The sequence below is a fragment of the Erpetoichthys calabaricus genome, chromosome 11 (genome assembly GCF_900747795.2).
Source record: "Erpetoichthys calabaricus chromosome 11, fErpCal1.3, whole genome shotgun sequence".
Lineage (NCBI taxonomy): Eukaryota > Metazoa > Chordata > Cladistia > Polypteriformes > Polypteridae > Erpetoichthys > Erpetoichthys calabaricus.
The window spans coordinates 114972992-114989314 of NC_041404.2; the positions used below are offsets into that span (position 1 = coordinate 114972992).

General features: G+C 38.0%; 1 protein-coding gene across 1 annotated transcript in view; it reads left to right on the forward strand.

The window, feature by feature from the left end:
- The window catches only part of LOC114660809 (pantothenate kinase 3), an 84059-nt gene extending 70992 nt beyond the window's left edge, over positions 1–13067 (forward strand). The window contains exons 6-7 of the mRNA XM_028813720.2: positions 2514–2639; positions 5605–13067. Of these exons, the coding sequence (XP_028669553.1) occupies positions 2514–2639; positions 5605–5655 (177 nt within the window). The 3' untranslated portion in view covers positions 5656–13067. The remainder of the gene's footprint in view (positions 1–2513; positions 2640–5604) is intronic.
- The last annotated feature ends 3256 nt before the right edge of the window (positions 13068–16323 follow it).

Here is a 16323-nt window from a genome sequence, read left to right on the forward strand (position 1 = left end):
GCTGCCTATATGCAGACCGTAGTTTTTTAACTGTGGTTTTCTTCCCCAAAAAAGGGCACATTAGTTTTATTGGAGATTCCAAATTAGCCCAAAGGATGGATGTATGTACAGTGCATCCAGAAAGTATTCACAGCGCATCACTTTTTCCACATTTTGTTATGTTACAGCCTTATTCCAAAATGGATTAAATTCATTTTTTTCCTCAGAATTCTACACACACCACCCCATAATGACAACGTGAAAAAAGTTTACTTGAGGTTTTTGGTAGAGAAAAGCCAAGCAAAATGACACCTTTTATTGGCTAACTAGAAAGATTACAATATGCAAGCTTTCGAGGCAACTCCGGCCCTTTTCTTCAGGCAAGATGCCTGAAGAAGGGGCCTGAGTTGCCTCGAAAGCTTGCATATTGTAATCTTTCTAGTTAGCCAATAAAAGGTGTCATTTTGCTTGGCTTTACTCTACATTCATAATGGCTAACACGGTACAATACCCTAGTACTTGAGGTTTTTGCAAATTTATTAAAAATAAAAAAACTGAGAAATCACATGTACATAAGTATTCACAGCCAATACTTTGTCGATGCACCTTTGGCAGCAATTACAGCCTCAAGTCTTTTTGAATATGATGCCACAAGCTTGGCACACCTATCCTTGGCCAGTTTTTTTTGCCCATTCCTCTTTGCAGCACCTCGCAAGCTCCATCAGGTTGGATGGGAAGCGTTGGTGCACAGCCATTTTAAGATCCCTTCAGAAATGTTCAATCGGATTCAAGTCTGGGCTCTGGCTAGGCCACTCAAGAACATTCACAGAGTTGTCCTGAAGACACTCCTTTGATATCTTGGCTGTGTGCTTAGGGTCATTGTCCTGCTGAAAGATGAACCGTTGCCCCAGTCTGAGGTCAAGAGCGCTCTGGAGCAGGTTTTCATCCAGAATCTCTCTGTACATTGCTGCAGTCATCTTTCCCTTTATCCTGACTAGTCTCCCAGTTCCTGCCGCTGAAAAACATCCTCACAGCCTGATGCTGCCACCACCATGCTTCACTGTAGGGATGGTATTGGCCTGGTGATGAGCAGTGCCTGGTTTCCTCCAAACGTGACACCTGGCATTCACACCAAAGAGTTCAATCTTTGTCTCATCAGACCAGAGAATTTTTTTTCCTCATGATCTGAGAGTCCTTCAGGTGCCTTTTGGCAAACTCTAGGCGGGCTGCCATGTGCCTTTTACTAAGGAGTGGCTTCCATCTGGCCACTCTACCATGCAGGCCTGATTGGTGGATTGCTGCAGAGATGGTTGTCCTTCTGGAAGGTTCTACTCACTCCACAGAGGACCTCTGGAGCTCTGACAGAGTGACCATTGGGTTCTTGGTCACCTCTCTGACTAAGGCCCTTCTCCCGCGATCGCTCAGTTTAGATGGCCGGCCAGCTCTAGGAAGAGTCCTGGTGGTTTCGAACTTCTTCCACTTACAGATGATGGAGGCCACTGTGCTCATTGGGACCTTCAAAGCAGCAGAAATTTTTCTGTAACCTTCCCCAGTTTTGTGCCTCGAGACAATCCTGTCTCGGAGGTCTACAGACAATTCCTTTGACTTCATGCTTGGTTTGTGCTCTGACATGAACTGTCAACTGTGGGACCTTATATAGACAGGTGTGTGCCTTTCCAAATCATGTCCAATCAACTGAATTTCCCACAGGTGGACTCCAATTAAGCTGCAGAAACATATCAAGGATGATCAGGGGAAACAGGATGCATCCAAGCTCAATTTTGAGCTTCATGGCAAAGGCTGTGAATACTTATGTACATGTGCTTTCTCAATTTTTTTAATTTTAATAAATTTGCAAAAACCTCAAGGAAACTTTTTTCATGTTGTCATTATGGGGTGTTGTGTGTAGAATTCTGAGGGAAAAAAATGAATTTAATCCATTTTGGAATAAGGCTGTAACATAACAAAACGTGGAAAAAAGTGATGCGCATTAATACTTTCCGGATGCACTGTATGAGTGGATCTTGGGATAAAATAGCATCAAGTCTAGGTTTGCTTCCTTTGTTTTACCTGATGCTGATGGATAGATTCCAGCACAGCCAAAAACACTGTTCCATTTATATGAATGAAAAACATACTTAAACGTTTGTTATATAAATTTTGAGACTCTAATTCATACTACAAAGTACTGAAGAGAAGGGTCTGAATGCTTTCTAAGTCTATTGTAAGTATCTTGCAGAAGTAATAGTTTTCTGTTTGTAAATGGAGAAGCTTTAAGGGAAAATGTTATGTCAAATGATATGTAGATTTGGGCCACATCTCTTTTTGCCTTTCACATTTTTTTAAAACTTGAAATCTTGTACCCATTTTTTTTCTTTTTTTCTTTTTTGTAGAAAAGAATATCATAAACACAAACATGTACTTAATGGGACTCTACTTTATTCATACAGCAAAATGAATTTCCTAAATTGTCAGTATGGTACAATGCAAAAGATTGTTTCCAAATATGTCATTTGGCCTGTTTGTCATTTTAGAAAATAAACAGAGTGGTGTTTGTTGGAAACTTTCTACGTGTGAACACTCTGTCTATGAAGCTCCTCGCTTATGCATTGGAATACTGGTCCCAAGGGCAACAGAAAGCATTGTTCCTAGAGCATGAGGTATAGTACACCACTACTATTCATAAAATTTTAAAAATGTATAAAATGCCTTCTATCCCATTCAAGGTTAGTTCCTTCCTTCTGCCCAATACTTCCAGAATGGGCTGTTGATAGTGTGACCTTGCACTAGATTAAAAGCAAGTTCTATAATTGACTGACAAAATGTACATATGTAAGTATCCAGTTCAAAGTTGCGCTTGAGGAATGTTGCAAAGTCAATTTGCTAATAGTAATAAAAAAGAGTTTAATTTAAATTTTCAGTTTAAATATCAACCTGCAATCAAGAATAAGCAAACCTACAGTAGGGCTTTCAAATTAACTATAAAATTAGATTTGCATGCTCCTGGTAAGTGTTTATATGCCTTTTTTGTATTTCTTCTTAATATTATTAATTTCTTATTTTTTACTTTTTTGCACACTGTAAATCTGTAAAGCCCAAAATCCTTCCAATTTGTGCACAGATATGTAAACTTCACAGGTGAAAGTTGAAGCTTTCAGTGTTGAAACAGGCACTGTTGTCTGAGGTAGTTAAAATGAGTTAACATTGAAAGGGCTCTGTATTTATTTATTTGTAACTTTTTCAGTAATGGACAAATTCAGCTTCAACCTGCTGTGATGAATGCTTGACAGTTCTAGCATCAAGCAGCAGTATGTTAGAGATCTCATGTTTGAGTAAACTGGAATTCTATCAGAAGCAGAATGATACTTTAAGTTAGCTGGAGAAGTATTTAAAAATCTTTTCTTGACACAACTTTAAAGGTGAATAAGTAGAGTAGGAAAATCTATTTTAAAGTTCACTGTCAAGGTACAGTTAGGTCCATAAATATTTGGACAGACACAACTCTTTTCTAATTTTGGTTCTGTACATTACCGCAATGAATTTTAAATGAAACAAGTCGGATGCAGTTGACGTGTAGACTTTCAACTTTAATTCAGTGGGGAGAACAAAACGGTTGCATAAAAATGTGAGGCAACTAAAGCATTTATTTAACACAATCCCTTCATTTCAGGAGCTCAGAAGTAATTGGACAATTGACTCAAATTTCATGGGCAGGTGTGGGCAAGTCCGTCGTTATGTCATTATCAATTAAGCAGATAAAAGGCCTGGAGTTGATTTGAGATGTGGTGCTTGCATGTGGAAGATTTTGCTGTGAACAGACAACTTTCGGTCAAAGGAGCTCTCCATGCAGGTGAAAGAAACCATCCTTAAGCTGTGAAAACAGAAAAAACCCATCTGAGAAATTGCTACAATATTACGAGTGGCAAAATCTACAGTTTGGTACATCCTTAGAAAGAAAGCAAGCACTGGTGAACTCAGCAATGCAAAAAGACCTGGACGTCCACGGAAGACAACAGTGGTGGATGATCACAGAATCATTTCCATGGTGAAGAGAAACCCCTTCACAACAGCCAACCAAGTGAACAACACTCTCCAGGGGGTAGGCATATCGATATCCAAGTCTACCATCAAGAGAAGACTGCATGAAAGTAAATACAGAGGGTGCACTGCAAGGTACAAGCCACTCATAAGCCTCAAGAATAGAAAGGCTAGATTGGATTTTGCTAAAGAACATCTAAAAAAGCCAGCACAGTTCTGGAAAAATATTCTTTGGACAGATGAAACCAAGATCAACCTCTACCAGAATGATGGCAAGAAAAAAGTATAAAGGCGTGGAACAGCTCATTATCCAAAGCATACCACATCATCTGTAAAACACGGTGGAGGCAGTGTGATGGCTTGGGCGTGCGTGGCTGCCAGTGGCACTGGGACACTAGTGTTTTTTGATGATGTGACACAGGACAGAAGCAGCCAAATGAATTCTGAGGTGTTCAGAGACATACTGTCTGCTCAAATCCAGCTAAATGCAGTCAAATTGATTGTGCGGCGTTTCATGGTACAGATGGACAATGACCCAAAACATATAGCCAAAGCAACCCAGGAGTTTATTAAAGCAAAGAAGTGGAAAATTCTTGAATGGCCAAGTCAGTCACCTGATCTTAACCCAATTGGAGCATGCATTTCACTTGTTGAAGACTAAACTTCGGACAGAAAGGCCCACAAACAAACAGCAACTGAAAGCCGCTGCAGTAAAGGCCTGGCAGAGCATTAAAAAGAGGAAACCCAGCATCTGGTGATGTCCATGAGTTCAAGACTTCAGGCTGTCATTGCCAGCAAAGGGTTTTCAACCAAGTATTAGAAATGAACATTTTATTTCCAGTTATTTAATTTGTCCAATTACTTTTGAGCCCCTGAAATGAAGGTATTGTGTTAAAAAAAAAAATGCTTTAGTTGCCTCACATTTTTATGCAATCGTTTTGTTCACCCCACTGAATTAAAGCTGAAAGTCTGCACTTGAACTGCATCTGAGTTGTTTCATTTAAAATTCATTGTGGTAATGTACAGAACCAAAATTAGAAAAAAGTTGCCTTTGTCCAAATATTTATGGACCTAACTGTATGTACATGGTTCATTCTGTCTACAGTCAATTATTGTTATCCGCAGGGGTTGCATTCCTTAAAAACTTCATGGATTCTGAAGCATTTTGCTGCTGAGCATTACAACATTTATTTATATAGCACGTTTTCATACAAATTATATAGCTCAAAGTGCTTTACAAGATCAACAAAAACAAGAAAATACAAAGATAACATTAGGCAATACTACATAACAAAGAATAAAGTAAGGTCCAATGGCCAGAAGGACAGAAAAAACAAAACAAAAAACAAACTCCAGGGGCTAGAGGCATTAGACCTCTCAGACATTTTTTTCCTCCTACTCCTTATGGCTAACTTTTTGTTAAGTGTTAAACTCTATTTTTTGGATTTTAAACTTGTTCATCCTCAGGGTGCTTAATTTTTAAAATGGAAATGTTTGTATTGTGTACAATTTGTACATGCTGTTGGACGTAACTGTTGGCTGTACATTAGTAAAGAATTTTTTTGTTTTTTTCCCCCTATTTTACAGGGTTACTTTGGAGCTGTGGGAGCACTACTTGGTCTCTTAAATTTTACCTAGAGCATCAATCAAGCCAATTTTTTTTCCCTTTAGTGAGGTGGGGGTGGAATTTTTTTCTTGAATAGAATGGAAACCAAATCATAGAGTATTTTAAAAAAACCACCTTATAAAGTGGATTGGACATTACAGTCCGATACATTCGTTTTACATTCTTACTGTAAAATATATATTTTTTCAAGAAACATGTTGGGTTTCAATTTTGTCCAGTACATATTTTGTCCACAAACCCTCTGATATGCATTGCTGTATTTATAAAGGGCAGAATGCTTTAAGCACAGAGTTAAAATGTACAATAGAAAGAATCAACAGTAAGACACCACATCTTTTTGTGAAAACAAACCCTTTTCTCCTTTAACTTTCAAGATATTTGTGGTTTCACACTGGATCACTGATAACTTTTTTCCCTGCAATCTTAGATGAAGAACAAATTTTATAATTAAAGTGTCAATGTGAAAAATTTTAGAAATTTGACAATAAACCATTTATATTATGTGCCTAAGATGAATATATCATCCTTTATAATTGCGCATTGGAGAAATATAGTTATATTAATAATTTATCCAATACTTCTCAAAATTTTAATATGAAAACATTCAGCTTTTTGAAATATTGTATTAAGCATATTTTAGTTACCAAAAGAGCTTGTTTTAGAAAACAAATGCTGCTTATCATTTGATCTAGTGCCTTGATTAATACAATGTGAATAACAGTTACTCACTTTTTGTACATGGTGCTACAAATCCAGTTTGATAGCCTTGTGTGAATTTTAAAACTTGGTAAAGTATTGAGTTTACACTATTCTAATACAGTGGAGTTAAACATTTAAACTTAATAAATAATAAAATATGCTTATTGCTTGCCTTCCTAAATACCACTTACAGTACAGTCAGAAGTCTTCTTTTTAAAGTACAGGTGATGAAATCTCTCTGGAAAGGAAGAATTTAAATGGCACAATACAATGTTTTTTCTAAGTTGTTATATTCAACATAAGAAGCATTTAATAATCAGTTTAAAAACAGGAGAGTTTAACAGAGGGAAGCAGTCAGTGCTAGTTTCAGTAACTGCTATATAGAGAGAGTATTCATCAGATGCATTGGAATTTATTCAACTGTTGTACAATATGTTAGTACAAGAAGTTACAGTTGATTAACAAAGACTTTAATTTCTCAACCAAATGCTTTGCACAATTTTTTTATTACTCTGCTTGTAGGGCATACATCTTCAAGTCTTTTTCTCAGTTACTTGTTTTCTGGGCTTTTTCTTAAATTTATAGAACCTAAGCTTTAAAATATACAGTAATGTGTATTATTGTCTGTTTTAAGTGCTGTAAAGAAATACTTCAAAACCTCTGCTGTGAAGAGAGACTATAGTCTTTGCCAGTATATCCAGTTTCTGACAACGTGAACTGAAAAACATTGCTTGAGGTTCTGTGGACAAAGTCTGTATAATTGTTGATAAATAATTTAGTAGTTTTGCCTGTTTTCTGGCAAAGGAATTAATTGTATGTTTTACATTCTTATATTTAAATAATATACATCTACTTGAATCTTGAATTAGAGCCTGGACCACATTTGCATTAACAACTTTTCTACAGTCATCACACTGGGTTTAATGTTATTTCACTAATTGTTATTTAAGTCTATACATTTTTTGCAGTTAATAATTATAGTATGGAAGTTTAAATGCCTATAAACACTTTTCTGGGCCATTCGTATTTTTTTTTTTGCCTACCTGCAAAGGAATGAATTCTAGACATCTCAACAATTCAATTCCCTTTGTATTGTGACACAAATGCTATGAGCATCTTCTGTGATGCTGGCCCTGACTGTCTGCTTTTCTTCTAACTTACATCCGAATGAAGTGAAGTGTCTAGATTGCACTTTTGGACTAGCAAAGCTCTGATGGCGTTATCATTTGTGCAGTTCATGATTACAAACTGCTTCATAAAGAATCTTCAGAAGGACATCCTTATGTCATTGTCTTTTCTAGGTATTTGAGGATTTCTTTAACGTCTTATTTAAATGTCTCTGCAGATTTATTTGTATTACCTTTTTGTCAGCCATGCTTGATACTGATTCTGAATTTTTTTTTTTACTCCCTCTGTATCTATGTGTATCATGTATAAATGCTCCCATTTCTTTTGCCTTTTCTGTTCTGGAGTTTAGATATGGCAATGTAAAGATTTTATTATTTATTTTAAAGATTTTTATTTGTACCGTTTCACACTTGTGGCAGAGTTTTAACTTACTTTCTTTGTAGTAAGTGTTTTACGTTTAATCCATTGCTGTTACTGTCTAGATGATTTAACATATGAGGCTGATGCTACTTTTATGATATTTTTGGCAATGGGACACAGGGTTGAGTTGATTACTAACCATACATCAAAGTATGACTAAGTGTTAAAATGGCATTCTTCTCAGCCCTAGTTTTTTAAGAGAGTTACTGTTTGTACCAGCTAAACAATCTATAAAGATGCCAATGTTGTTATTCGCCTTAGAATTTTTAAACTTTCTTGCTAACGTATTTGAGCTGCGTATTTGCAGCTGCTCCTGTTTTGAAGAAAGTGTACCAAGAGCAGTATAAAAAAACAGAAACGCTGATTTCTACACGGTTATCATTTTAAAGTGCAATCTAAATCTCACCTAATGTGAATTGTCCTCATTGTTGCAAATTTTCATTCAGTAATTTATTAAGCTTACTATGTGCCCTTTAGTTTGAATACAGCAGGACCACTTCTTGTGCTGAGTGTTTATATATTTAAAAAAAAAACAAATAATAGCCTCATTATTCTTAAAATAATCCCCGGTCAACTTTGATTAGTTTTATTGCTGATTATTATTATTATAAGCAAAAGTAAATATATGCATGCATAATAACAGACAGTAAGATGAACAAAATCTAGATTAAGGAATCCTTAACTGCTATCTGACATTCACCCCACCCTGATGACTGCACCAGAGTGTGAGCCAAACTGAAGGACAACAAAGAATGGAAAGGCTTAAATATACTAACTGAAAAACTTAAAAATTATACTCTTTTTTTGGTTTAAGAATCACTAACCCCAGTGGATTCTTTTTTTTTTTTTTTTTTTTTTTTTTTAATAATGTATTAATCTTTATTTTAAACCTCCAGTGCTGATTACCACAGCCTCAATTTCTTTCTATTAGTTGTCTCCTTCAGTTTCAGCTGAATGAGATTACAAAGGTAAATGTACTAGTGTTGTCACAAGGCCACCCATTCAAGGAGATTCGGTCTTCACACCAGAAGTATCTTTGCTGCAGTATTATTCAGGGGATTTATTTTGAAAAGAGATTAAAGAGTAAAGTAGAAGTATCTAGTATAAACTCAAAACACCACAGGAAAATGGAAACAAAGACAAAATGACTAACTATATAGATATAAATAGTAGAGCAACTCCATTATATGCAAGCATTAACAAAAACTAAGTCAAAATTGGCTAACCATGTTTTGCTAAACGCTAAATAATAAGAGGAAACTAATCCCTAACCAGTGTTAAATGCAGACTGAGAAATTGATGAGATGATTACACACAGCTTCATAAAATATGACACAACATTCTCAAACCTGCTTAATCAACTTCAGGATCACAAAGAGCAGTTTTACAAAAAGAAAATGTGGGAAAATATGGTAAAGTGCGCAATTGTCTTGTCACAAGTGCCATCTAGAGATGCAGTATACCCTTTGTAGATGAAAAGTTTGATAAGGCTGCTTGGCTAATGAAGATGCCAAATTGTTGAAGATGTGGAATAGGGCTGCCATTGTACACTATCCAGTAAATGTTATGTACACAAAATATACAAATTTTAAGTGGGACCAGTTTTGATATTAAAATATAAGATGGTACGATTGTACTCCTGTATACATAATATCACTGTAGCTTTTTTGTTTGATAAAGTTCATTTTCTGTTTATTTATATGTATTTGTTCTCCTTTCAGGAATTTCTAGCACTTTTTGTTTGATCAATACATGGTCTCTATATTTTAATAGTAGCCTAGCACAATCATGTCTGCTTTCTGTCAAATTGCTGTATGATTCTTGTGCTTTGTAAGAATGTTTTATTACAATTTCCTGATCCTTTTTTAGTCAGTATAGCCCCATGAGTCATTCTAATAAAAAGGATACCGATCCAGTTTACTTTTCTTGTGATCATATGAGGTTTCAGGAATCAATGGCACATCTTTTGAAATAAATATGGTGTTTTGGTGCATTTTCCCTTAGCTTGTAAGCCTTTGACATCAGCTTTTAATTTACTCTCTTGCCCAAATTTATTTCAGCATCCTTGTATGTCTGTAATGCTCTTTTGGCTGGGTTAATGTGATGAGATTTAAATCCTCGAAATTCTGCCTTACTTGGGCAGTCTATGGTAAGGTCTCTGGAATCATGACTGTCAGCTTTGTTTAATAAACACCTGCAACTTAGTAAATCTGTGTCCCACTTCCCCAGTCTTATTTATGTCATCCTTTAAGGAGACCTATAAATTTTCTTGCCTAAATCAAAGTGTCTTATTCCATATATAACACTTATCTTGAAGTGCATTTATCTATTAGTAATGTAAAATAAACATTTTTGGCAACATTCTGTCCTTCAAATGGATACTGTGATCTTTGCCTATTATTTCAGTACATCATGAGAAAATTCCGTTTCATTCATCTGAAGTATTTACTGTTTTATTGTACTGAGTACAGAAAATTACACATGGTTACTGTGTTTAAATTAAAGGCCTAAAAATACACTATTCCTCAATAGACATTTAACATTCCAGTTTTCATTTCTTTCAGTTATCACTGTTCACTCTCCCAGATTTTATTTTTATCAACTGTTAAGTTCTTGAAATTCTTTGCTTTTCTGCTGTTTGACCCTATACATGAGAAAAAATGTATTCAAGTTGTTCACTATTTAATTGTACAGGCTAAATAAATAACAATACAATAGTAAATGAACAGATTATCACTGTATCTGCCTAATAATGTACAGGTTGGTTTTGATCAATAATTATGAATACCTAACTACACACCTATATGTCAAAGTCAGAAGCTGAAACTGCTGCCCATGTTGGAGTTGTATCAGTGGCACAAAGGCACCCCTGACTTAAAAATGAGCTTACTTTTTTTAAAAAAAACTTTTGCATCATGAAGGTCTGATCAAATGAAACAAAATGGCAGTCTTCATTTATTGGTGTTGCTATGTACAACTTTGAATGCACTTATGTTATTAAATACTTCAGCACTGAAGATATATCCAGATTTTAGGCATTGACTTGTGTAGTGCTCTAATCAAAGACAACTGTTCATTTTTTTTTTTTTTTTTGTTGGGGAGTCTAAGATTCTAAAAAGCCTGTATTTGTCTTGTTCATGGATTTTCTCAAGTTAAGAATATTGTGATATTTGGCTAAAGTTCCTTCAGCTGACCTATTTTATTCACAATTTGAGCAAAAATGTTTTAGTGGAAATGTGCTTGAGACAGCTGCTCTCAAGTCAGAGCTGTGAAACTAGAGCTGGCTTATTACCATTCACGTCACAAGGTTTACAAGTTATGTTTTGCTTTCCAGTGTTCTATTTCTTAGTTTAAACAAATCAGATCTGTCAGATTTTACCTTTTTCACATTTCTAGATTTTTGTTTAAACCAGTGTTTCCCAAACTCGGTCCTGGGGAACCCCTGTGGCTGCAGGTTTTTGTTCCAACCAGCTTCTGTTTTTAATTGAACTCCTGGTCTAATTAAGTGAATTGATATTTCCCAAGTTCTGTGTTTAGGGAACAATATAGAAAATAGAAAACTAAGTTTGCTATAAAAAAAAAAAATTTAAATGTACCAAGCAGTTATATAGGAATAATGTATTTTTTTTTCTTTTTAACAGTATTTTCATCTTGATTTTCATTCTACTTTTCTAGGTCTTCTAATTGTTTAATTAATCCAATATTTACTAATTAGTGGGGCTGACGCTAAAGCAGTTGCAGCCTTTGATTATTCAGTGTCGTTTGCCTGCTTGTATGCTCTGCTCGTTTTAAATTGTCATTATTAAGATACAACGAAGGGGGAAAACATCACAGAAAAAGTGCAAAATATAATGAAATCAAAAGAGAATTAAGCATTTAAATATATAGAAAAAGCAGAAATATTTCTAAATGTCTTATAAATGTAAAAATCACGCTGCTATGCTTTTCTGAATGTCGAATAAAAGAAGAAAAAATATACCAGCTAATTAAATGAGATCAGTGCTATCAGGTGTTGTCACTAATTGGGAATCTGGAACAAAAACCTGCAGCCACAGGGGTTCCCCAGGACCGAGTTTGGGAAACACTGGTTTAAACCTTCTATGTAAATCAAATGCAGATTACATCAACCTGACAAAGTACTCCTTCAGGAATTTTTTTTTTCTTACTTAAAAAAACTTAAAAATCCCAAACCACAATGCGAGAAGAAAATATACAATATTCATTTTTCAAGTCACACAGGTTTGACTTATGTAAACAAGTGCCCTCTGGAGGTTCTGAATTCTGCATCTTTATGCTTTCATGGTGTCTTGCAGAGTTTTGGTTTGTGTATATTAAAATGTTTACTTGGCTTTACTTTAAAAAAAGTATGTTTCATGTATAAATTTATGCATCTCCTAAAATGACTTAAGTGTCAAATTAATAAACAGCTGTGGCACATTTGTTTTCATCATGTAGCTTTTGCTATGCAATTCTCCCTTAACTGATGGATTATTGATTATGAAGTTATATTATTCACATGGTAAGCACTTTGAGTCCTAAGGTATGCAATCTTGGTGACAAATAATGTTAGGGGAATTTTATACAACAATATATTTAAAGTGATTACTTAGGAGAAACACATCTTGGTATAACCTGATGAACTGTTTGCGTATAGGAACTCTCATTACTTTATTGCTTTTTTGTTTTAATTCGTTATTTTTCAGATGCAATATCTGCTTATAATTCAACATATGGCATGTTTTTAATAATCAATGACATACTAAATAAACATTAGTAGAACATTAAGAGCTGATGTTAAAATAGAACAAAAATTTACTTAATTATGTTAGCTACTACAGATTTGAAACTGGGGAGGGAAATGGTCCCTACTGAACTACTGTGTTACTGCATTTTTTAAATTTCTGTTTGTATCTTGCTGTTAAATTAGTCATTTCTTGTTCTGAATAATAGAGCCATTTTGTAATGTTTGGAGGTCTGCATGGTGCATCATTATCTTGTAACATGTATGACTTTAATGTCAGCTAAACAAAATGTAGTTTCAATTTTGTTTTCTGTTCATTTTGTTTCATGGTCTCTGAAGCTGTGTATTCGTGTCTGTCAGTACTTTAGATCACAGATGCATTGATTGTACTTATTCTAAAGCTTGAAAAATAATTGCTTAAATAGAACTATAAAACATTGTGTTTTGTGTGTAATTTTATTTGAACATAAACAAGTATCTGGTTTGGTTGTTTTAAAGTTCAGCTTTCATATTTGTCAGTGTGTAAGGTGAAGCACACAATCACTGATGTACAATATTGTCTACGCTTATCTGAAATGAGGCCTTCAGTTCCCACTACGGGGGTGCAAGCAACAAGGTACTTCCCAATTCAAGCTAAGAGGGGCAGTTAGAAGGCTGGGTTGTCTGTAATCTGCCAGAAGTAAGCCTGGCCTGCCAGCCTCATTCTCCTGTCACTGCAACACTCATCAGGATGAAGAGATAAATAACTGAACGGACCAATTGCTGACAGACTCAACTTTGGGTGATGTCACTGTCTGGGCAGCCTGTATTAGAATCTGCAGAGACCTGGAAAAAAGTGAACGTGTCTCAGTTATAAATACAAAAATAACCAGCAAAGTAATGAAGGAATACACTGTATATGTTTTGAAAGTATGAGTGTGAAAAGTCTCAGCATAATTCAACAGACCCAAGTTGGCCTAAAGAAGAGCAGGAGCTTGTGTGAGACCGTTTCTCTTTCTCTGTGCAATACTGATTAAAAATGTATATTCCCAATTTTATGTTTTTCAACCATTGGTGCAGAAATTTAATATCAATTTGAAATATTCTCTGTATATATCTGTCTAAAATGCAGAATCAAGTCACAAAGAGGCAAGTTCCTACTAGATTAAGAAACTGAAGTGAATGTATGGGTTTAATAATACTTAAGAGAAAAATGTCCATCCATCCATCCTCTTCCGCTTATCCAAGGTCGGGTCGCGGGGGCAGCAGCTTGAGCAGAGATACCCAGACTTCCCTCTCCCCGGCCACTTCTTCTAGCTCTTCCGGGAGAATCCGAGGCGTTCCCAGGCCAGCCGGAAGACATAGACCCTCCTGCGTGTCTTGGGTCTTTCCACGGGGCCTCCTCCCGGTTGGACGTGCCCGGAACACCTCACCAGGGAGGCGTCCAGGAGGCATCCTGATCAGATGCCCGAGCCACCTCATCTGACTCCTCTCGATGCGGAGGAGCAGCGGCTCTACTCTGAGCCCCTCCCGGATGACAGAGCTTCTCACCCTATCTTTAAGGGAAAGCCCAGACACCCCGCGGAGGAAACTCATTTCAGCCGCTTGTATTCACTATCTCGTTCTTTCGGTCACTACCCACAGCTCATGACCATAGGTGAGGGTAGGAACATAGATCGACCGGTAAATTGAGAGCTTTGCCTTATGGCTCGGCTCCTTTTTCACCACGACAGACCGATGCAGAGCCCGCATCACTGCGGACGCCGCACCGATCCGCCTGTCGATCTCACGCTCCATTCTTCCCTCACTTGTGAACAAGACCCCGAGATACTTGAACTCCTCCACTTGAGGCAGGATCTCGCTCCCAACCCTGAGAGGGCACTCCACCCTTTTCCGGCTGAGGACCATGGTCTCGAATTTGGAGGTGCTGATTCCCATCCCAGCTGCGAACCGATCCAGAGAGAGCTGAAGATCACGGCCTGATGAAGCAAACAGGATATCATCATCTGCAAAAAGCAGTGACCCAATCCTGAGTCCACCAAACCGGACCCCCTCAACACCCTGGCTGCGCCTAGAAATTCTGTCCATAAAAGTTATGAACAGAATCGGTGACAAAGGGCAGCCCTGGTGGAGTCCAACTCTCACTGGAAACGGGTTTGACTTACTGCCGGCAATACGAACCAAGCTCTGACACCGGTTGTACAGGGACCGAACAGCCCTTAGCAGGGGGTCTGGTACTCCATACTCCCGGAGCACCCCCCCACAGGATTCCCCGAGGGACACGGTCGAACGCCTTTTCCAAGTCCACAAAACACATGTAGACTGGTTGGGCGAACTCCCATGCACCCTCCAGGACACTGCTAAGGGTGTAGAGCTGGTCCGCTGTTACGCGACCAGGACGAAAACCACACTATTCCTCCTGAATCCGAGGTTCGACTATCCGACAGACCCTCCTCTCCAGAACCCCCGAATAGACTTTTCCAGGGAGGCTGAGGAGTGTGATCCCTCTGTAGTTGGAACACACCCTCCGGTCCCCCTTCTTAAAGAGGGGGACCACCACCCCGGTCTGCCAATCCAGAGGCACTGTCCCTGATGTCCACGCGATGTTGTAGAGACGTGTCAACCAAGACAGCCCTACAACATCCAGAGCCTTGAGGAACTCCGGGCATATCTCATCCACCCCTGGGGCCCTGCCACCAAGGAGTTTTTTCACCACCTCGGTGACCTCAGTCCCAGAGATGGGAGAGCCCACCTCCGAGTCCCCAGGCTCTGCTTCCTCATTGGAAGGCATGTTATTGGGATTGAGGAGGTCTTCGAAGTACTCCCCCCAACGTCCCGAGTCGAGGGCAGCAGCGCACCATCCCCACTATATACAGTGTTGACACTGCACTGCTTCCCCCTTCTGAGACGGTGGACCAGAATCTCCTCGAAGCCGTCCGAAAGTCGTTCTCCATGGCCTCCCCAAACTCCTCCCATGCACGAGTTTTTGCCTCAGCAACCACTGAAGCTGCGTTCCGCTTGGCCTGCCGATACCTCTTAGCTGCCTCCACAGTCCCACAGGACAAAAGGGACCGGTAGGACTCCTTCAGCTTGACAGCATCCCTCACCACCGGTGTCCACCAACGGGTTCGGGGATTGCCGCCACGACAGGCACCGACCACCTTACGGCCACAGCTCCGGTCAGCCGCCTCAACAATAGAGGCACGGAACATGGCCCATTCCGACTCAATATCCCCCACCTCCCTCGGGATGTGGTCGAAGTTCTGCCGGAGGTGGGAGTTGAAGCTACTTCTGACAGGGGGTTCTGAGAAAAATGTGACACTGAAAATTATCCATTTTAGGCTTGAAATCATTTGGACGATTTCATTGGGAAGGAAAAATATCTACCGTATAAAAACATTATAGGCTAACGTGCCATAAAATTAAGTGAGATTAGCAATCATTGGTTTCTAATTAATCAAGTGGGTTGTAATGAAAACCTGCAGCCACTATGGCCCTCTAGGACAGACGTTCCATATGCCTGCTTTAGGTACTGCATAAATGCCTCTATTCCTTGTATACAATTATGTAATATGGCCTTAACAAAGGCTTCTTTTGGTCTGTCTTAGATTTACAAAGCATCCATGAATTAATTATGCCAAGAAAAGGCCCTGGAGGGCATTCCACAAAGCATGCTTATAAAAATTGAGACTTCCTGATTAAGTGCACTGTA